This window comes from Antrostomus carolinensis, unplaced genomic scaffold (assembly GCF_000700745.2).
Source record: "Antrostomus carolinensis isolate BGI_N321 unplaced genomic scaffold, ASM70074v2 scaffold32955, whole genome shotgun sequence".
In the NCBI taxonomy this organism is placed as follows: domain Eukaryota; kingdom Metazoa; phylum Chordata; class Aves; order Caprimulgiformes; family Caprimulgidae; genus Antrostomus; species Antrostomus carolinensis.
The window spans coordinates 1-5,566 of record NW_010314886.1 but is presented as its reverse complement, the minus strand read 5'-3'; the positions used below and the strand labels follow the sequence as shown (position 1 = coordinate 5,566).

The 5,566-nt window shown below is 56.5% G+C and overlaps 1 protein-coding gene across 1 annotated transcript in view; it reads right to left on the bottom strand.

Moving 5' to 3' along the window:
* The window catches only part of LOC104524806 (alpha-2-macroglobulin-like protein 1), a gene marked incomplete at both ends in the record, with an annotated part of 7,801 nt that extends 2,243 nt beyond the window's left edge, over positions 1–5,558 (bottom strand). Inside the window, 17 exons of the mRNA XM_029084912.1 lie at positions 94–209; positions 489–621; positions 698–923; positions 1,057–1,210; positions 1,446–1,533; positions 1,789–1,822; positions 1,892–1,989; positions 2,160–2,309; positions 2,548–2,693; positions 2,777–2,834; positions 3,138–3,365; positions 3,505–3,669; positions 3,816–3,925; positions 4,853–4,967; positions 5,062–5,194; positions 5,319–5,403; positions 5,543–5,558. Coding sequence (XP_028940745.1) covers positions 94–209; positions 489–621; positions 698–923; positions 1,057–1,210; positions 1,446–1,533; positions 1,789–1,822; positions 1,892–1,989; positions 2,160–2,309; positions 2,548–2,693; positions 2,777–2,834; positions 3,138–3,365; positions 3,505–3,669; positions 3,816–3,925; positions 4,853–4,967; positions 5,062–5,194; positions 5,319–5,403; positions 5,543–5,558 — 2,055 coding nt within the window. The remainder of the gene's footprint in view (positions 1–93; positions 210–488; positions 622–697; positions 924–1,056; positions 1,211–1,445; positions 1,534–1,788; positions 1,823–1,891; positions 1,990–2,159; positions 2,310–2,547; positions 2,694–2,776; positions 2,835–3,137; positions 3,366–3,504; positions 3,670–3,815; positions 3,926–4,852; positions 4,968–5,061; positions 5,195–5,318; positions 5,404–5,542) is intronic.
* Between the last annotated feature and the right edge of the window lie 8 nt (positions 5,559–5,566).

Below are 5,566 nucleotides of genomic sequence, written 5' to 3'. Positions count from 1 at the left end.
TGTCCCACTCCTGGTCCTCCCACTGCACCTCAGAGGCTGCTTGGACCCTGTTCCCAAACCCATCCCACTTTCTTCCTCCATAACCCATCTGACCTGCACCAGCAAGGGCTTTATCATGGTGTCCACACGCCCCTGGGCTGGCACCACGGGCATCTCGTTGCCGCAGAGTTCATTTGAGCTGAGGGCCTCGGTGCTGCAGGTGATGTTCAGATGCAAGCGAGGTTATTCAGTCCCCATGGAGCCTCCCAGCCCACACCACATCCCCACAGGCTTGCATCAGCCCCGGGGCTTTGTGTGGGGCTGGCTGGATTGGGATGGGGGTCACCAGGTTGAGGAGCAGTGCTGGGAGACAATGGAGAGGGTGAGAATGGAGTGGAGGAGACCTTCCCAGGTGGGACTGCATTTGCTCCCATTCTCCCTGCCCACCCCAGCCTTCGAGAGGGTCCCCAAGCAGCAGGGCAGGGAGGTCCTGCCATGGCCCTGGTGTCCTGTACCCAGGTTGGTGGCTCGCACGCCCCAGCGGAAGGTCCTCGCTTCGTCTGCGCAGATGCAACCACCATACACCTCGTCTGCGCTCGCTGACACCTCCAGCTCTGCCGACTCCCCCAGAGTCACCTGAACCTGCAGGACCATGGCCATGGCTCCATCAGCCCCCAGCAGACCCCAGACCCAGGGTCTCCTCCCCAGCCTCACTCACCCGCAGGCATTGCTGCAGGTAGTTGAAGACGGTGGCCACCAGAGTGAAGGCTTCGTGGCGGACCACGGCGTAGGGCAGGGCCAGCTCCACAAAGAAAGGCTTGAAGGCTGTGAGGGTGGTGACAGGGGCCAGCCCCAAGCCCTGTGGTGCCATGCAGAACATCCCAGCTTTCCACTCGGTGATGGCATCTGGCACTGTCAATGCCACCTCTGCAGAGCCCCCGTCCCTGCGGGATGGAGAACATCATGAAGCCAACCCACCATGTGTCATCCCCAGCTGGGCTGGCTCTCCCCCTATGGGAGAAGGAGCCATCCTGAGGTGAGGAAAGGACCTGCCCCATGAGGATCTTCATCGCTCACCCCACAGGGACCAGGTCCCACAACCATGTCTCTGGGAAATATGTCCTGGGTGCTGGTGGCTCTTCCTGGACAGCGACTTCAGGGACAACATTTCGCATGAGCACTGGGAAGTCCATATCTTTCCGCATATAGGAGATTGGGTAACCAATGTCCCCTGGAAAAGGCAGAGCAGAAATTAGTGTCCCCAGGTCTGGGCATCTCAGCTGGACCTCACCTGCAGGAAGCCTGAAGGTGGCCAAATTCCTTTTCAATCCCTTTGATGCCAAGTGGATTTTCAAGGATGGCTCCAATCCCCCTGAGGACACGGGAGCCAGGACTGGCCACCAGCTCTTTGTTCTTTTCTCCTGAGAGGGCTCAGTGGGGTGAACCAAGCTGAGGATGGTGCTGACCTGGGGGACCTGCCATCCCAGGAAGGCCGAACCTCTCTTTGCAAACATCTCTGGTCTTGGCATTGGTGAAAAGTTTCAGTGCTGCTTTCTGCGGAAAAGAAAAGAGGTTGTCCATCTCCAAAACCCAGCAGGAGGAACATCCCCGTTCCAGCAGTAAACAGAGGGCTGCAGAAGAAGGTAAGTGGAGAAGGACCAGAATCTGGGGTCCATGAGAAAAGGAAAGACCTTTGCCATGAGTGTGGCTTTCATGGGACATTGCTGTGCTTTCCTGGCACCCTGAGCAAACCACAGCCAGCTCCTGGATGAAGAGGAACCAGGAGGTCCAAGAGGGCAGGGCCTTTACCTGAAATATCTTGTAGGTGTCCATCTGGGACTTCCTCCAAAAAGGGTAAGGTAAGTGGTATCTCCTTAGAGGGCGGAAGAATCGTCGCTGTCTTGGAGCAAACGGGATGGTGGGAATTTCAAAATCCCAAGGAAATTCTGAACAGGGTGATGGGTCTCGAATGCTTCCAGGGTAGTCGAATTCAGGGAGTACTTTGTAGATCTGGGAACAGACATGTGTGCTAGGTACAAAAACCACCTACCCCTGCTCAGGAGCCATCATGGCATGGAGTCCCCATAGGGGAGGTCCAAGCCAATGTCATCTCTTCCTTGCCTCATCTCTGAGGGGTTCCTGGGGCTGCAGAAGGGTCTCTGGGCAGTGCCACCACTCACCGCCTCCGTGTTGAGCTCAGCCTCGGGCTTCAAGAGCAGCACGCTGCGGTCCACGGCACGGACAGCGCACAGGGATCCCGGGGCAGCCTCCAGCTCCAGCCACAGCGCCGAGCCGGGCAGAGCCCTGTCCTCTGAAAATGCCATCTTCACCTTGGGAGGGGCAGAGGTGTCAGGGGACAAGGGCAGGAGGGGGAACCACCTCCTGTGGAGGAGGAGAAGGAGGACCAAGCCATGGACATGGAGGTCTCTTCTAGACAAGGATAAAATCAGGCTTGAGGGTTTGGGGATGAGGGCAACTGTGACACATCTGGAGCAGGATGGACCTGAGGGTGTGCAGCTATGGACAAGCCATGGAGCAAATCCCTCATTTCCAGCCACCTCGTCTCACCTTGTTGAGGAAACACTTGGCCACCTTGAGCTCAGTGCTGTCAGCCACCATCTCGCTGTTGGGCAGCACCACGTAGCCCAGCACCTTGGCCGTGGGTGCCAGCTGGGGGCTGATGGGCAGCTCCAGGGAGAAGGAGCCTTTCACCCCTGGACCATGGGGAAGGAGGAGAGATGAGGACCAGGTATGGAGAGCAGAGCCCTGCACAACCCATCCATGCCATGGGACCTACCAGCCTCTGCAGGCAGCTCTTTCCTGAAGATGGTGGCAATGGTCCCCTTGGCCAAGACCTGCAGAGGAGGAGATGGGAACAACAAAACTGATGCTTTGTGTGGAACCACAATGCCCTGATGGAGGATAGACCCAAGGGCAAGAGTGTTGGGATGGCTTTTGACCTTGCCCAGTTTCCAGTCCCCCCTAATGTCTCCCATTAACGTGCAGGTCCAGCAGTACCAGCAAACACCTCAACTAACAGTGTAGGTATCTCAGTCTACCCAGGACATACTGCTCATTGCCTTGTCCTCAGGGACACAACCACAAATGCGTGTGTAGATGTGGACTTTCACACACAACCACCCTGGGCTGGGGCTCACCAGGAAGATCACATCCAGGCTCCCCAGCTCAGTCCCCAAGGCCTCCTTGCTGAAGATATAGTCCACCCAGAGCTGCTGGGACTGACCACAGGGCAGCTCTCTCTCCAGCCGGTGGATCTGCAGGAAGCTCCTGCTCTCTGAAAAGAAGGGGCGGGTGTACACGTGGGCGTTTTGGTAGGTGGGTATGGAGCCGTCGTTCTGGGTGTGAGCTGACTCATTAACTTGACCCTAAGAGATGGAGATAAAAATCAGGGTGGTGAAGCTGTCCAACAGCCCACGAGGCGCTGGTCCCACCTGATGAAGGCTTGGAGAGATGCCCAGCCCTACTGGAGAAAGCAGCATGAGGGGTGGAAGACAGGTCACTTACATCCAAGGAGATTGTGCCACTCCATCCAGAGGTGTCCAGCTCAAAGGAAGCTCTCCCTGATGTGTCTGTCAGGAAGGTCTGGCTCGTGTCCTTTCCTTGCTGGCTAACGATGAGCAAGAGCTGCTTCTGCGGCAGCGTGGCACCATTGACTCCCTTCAGCAGCATCTGCACCAGGAGGGCAGGGGAGATGCCACAGGTTGGGCTGCAGCCATGGGGCAGAGGGCAGGGGTGAGAGAGCAGAGTTGGGTGTCTATGGGACAGGGACTGGGTGCAGGGGAACCCTGTGGGGTGTGGGGACACCCCCCCATTACCGTCCCGGTGTAGGGGATGCCGGGCTTGTAGAACTCATTGGTGTTTTCGAAGGTAACGGTGAAGATTTCAGGTGAGATGTCACAGCTCTTGGTGTTTTTCAGCTCCAGCCCTGTGGAGAGAGAGTGGGGAGCTGAGGGTGTCGCAGGGACACAGGTGCTGCCAGCTCCCCTGTCACGGGGCAGAAAAGGTCCCTGGACATTTTAGGCTTTCCCTCTGCAGCCAGCAGCTTCGAGCACAGTTTGCATCTTCTACAAGGGGAACAAAATGTCTACAGCACCTTTTAGCCCTAGGTGCAGCTGGCTTCAGAAAAGGTTCTTCACCGATGCACCATGATGCAGGGTCACCTTGGTGCTGGTGGGCATGGAGACAACCCCTGATCTTATTTTTTTTGCAAAGCCAAGCCACTGGCAGTCATTTCTGGTGTGACTGAGGTGGTGGGTGAGGGATTCACTGGAAGGATGAAGCCACACCACCAGACCGGGTGAAACCATGGCTTTGCATTGCAAGGAGTCAACTAGCTGCTAGCTGTAGTGTTGGAAGAGTTGTGGGTCTTGGAAAGGTGTTTTTGCCTCTTGACCATTTATCTGGTCAGAATTTGGGAAGAAATTCTTTGGTGTGAGGGTGGTGAGACAGTGTCCCAGGTTGGGCAGAGAAGCTGTGGCTGCTCCTCCCTGGAAGTGTTCTCGGCCAGGCTGGATGAGGCTTTGAGCAACCTGGTCTAGTGGAAGGTGTCCCTGCTGCTGGCAGGGGGGTTGGGACTGGATGAGCTTTAAGGTCCCTTCCAACCCACCCAAACCATTCGATGGTTCTATGGTTCTATAATTAGAAGGATGGCCTGGCTGACCTGGCTCACAGCCCCACCTGGACCTGGTCCCTGCACACGTGTCCCTAAATCACAACATTGCTTCCTGTGGGCTTCCCTGGAGGACATCAATACCCCGGTGCCATGTGCACTTGGGTGAACATGGGGATAAACTCAAAACCATGAACCAGCAGCAATGCTCGTTCCCAAGCAGGAGAACACTGACATCCCTACCTGTCCCATCCTCCACCAGCGATGCCTGGACTTGGAATTGCTTCCGATACATGGAGCTGGTCAGGTTGAAGTTTGTCAACAAAACCTCTGTTGAAAAGCAGCCGTTCTTCTCAGTCTGGAGGGAAAGCAGTCCCAGCAAGGGGGACCATTAGCAGCAGTCCCAGCAAGGGGTTGTCCCAGCAGCACCCATGGTCCCCAGCCATGCTCACCTGCCCACCAACCTCGATGCAGTTTGTTGATTTCTGGAGGCCACTGTGAAGGTTGTACAGGATCCCAGTGTGCCTGAAGGGCTGGCACAAGGTGGCCTGGACCTTCCCCTGGACAGGCTTCCCATAGGTGTACCTGTTGGGTGGAAGGTGGTGAGGATGTGCCTGATGGGCAACGTCATGTCAGATCCCACCATCCCATCCCATCCCATCCCATCCCATCCCATCCCTTTTCCTGGTGCAGCCTGTTTCAAGCTCACCGTCCACAAATGTCCATCTGGAACTTCTCATCCTTCTCCAGCACTATGGTGGGGAGATCGATGGTTATCTCGAACTTGGGCAGCACTGATGGAGAAGGAAAAGGAGAGAGGGTTGTCAGTCCTAGGACAGGAACAACGGTGCCTGGGTGGCCAAGACATGCTGCCCATAGGGACATGTCGAGGTGGGGCTCCTACACCCAATGCAGCTCCTGGTCCCCACGTACCATATTCCTCCACACTGAAGGCGT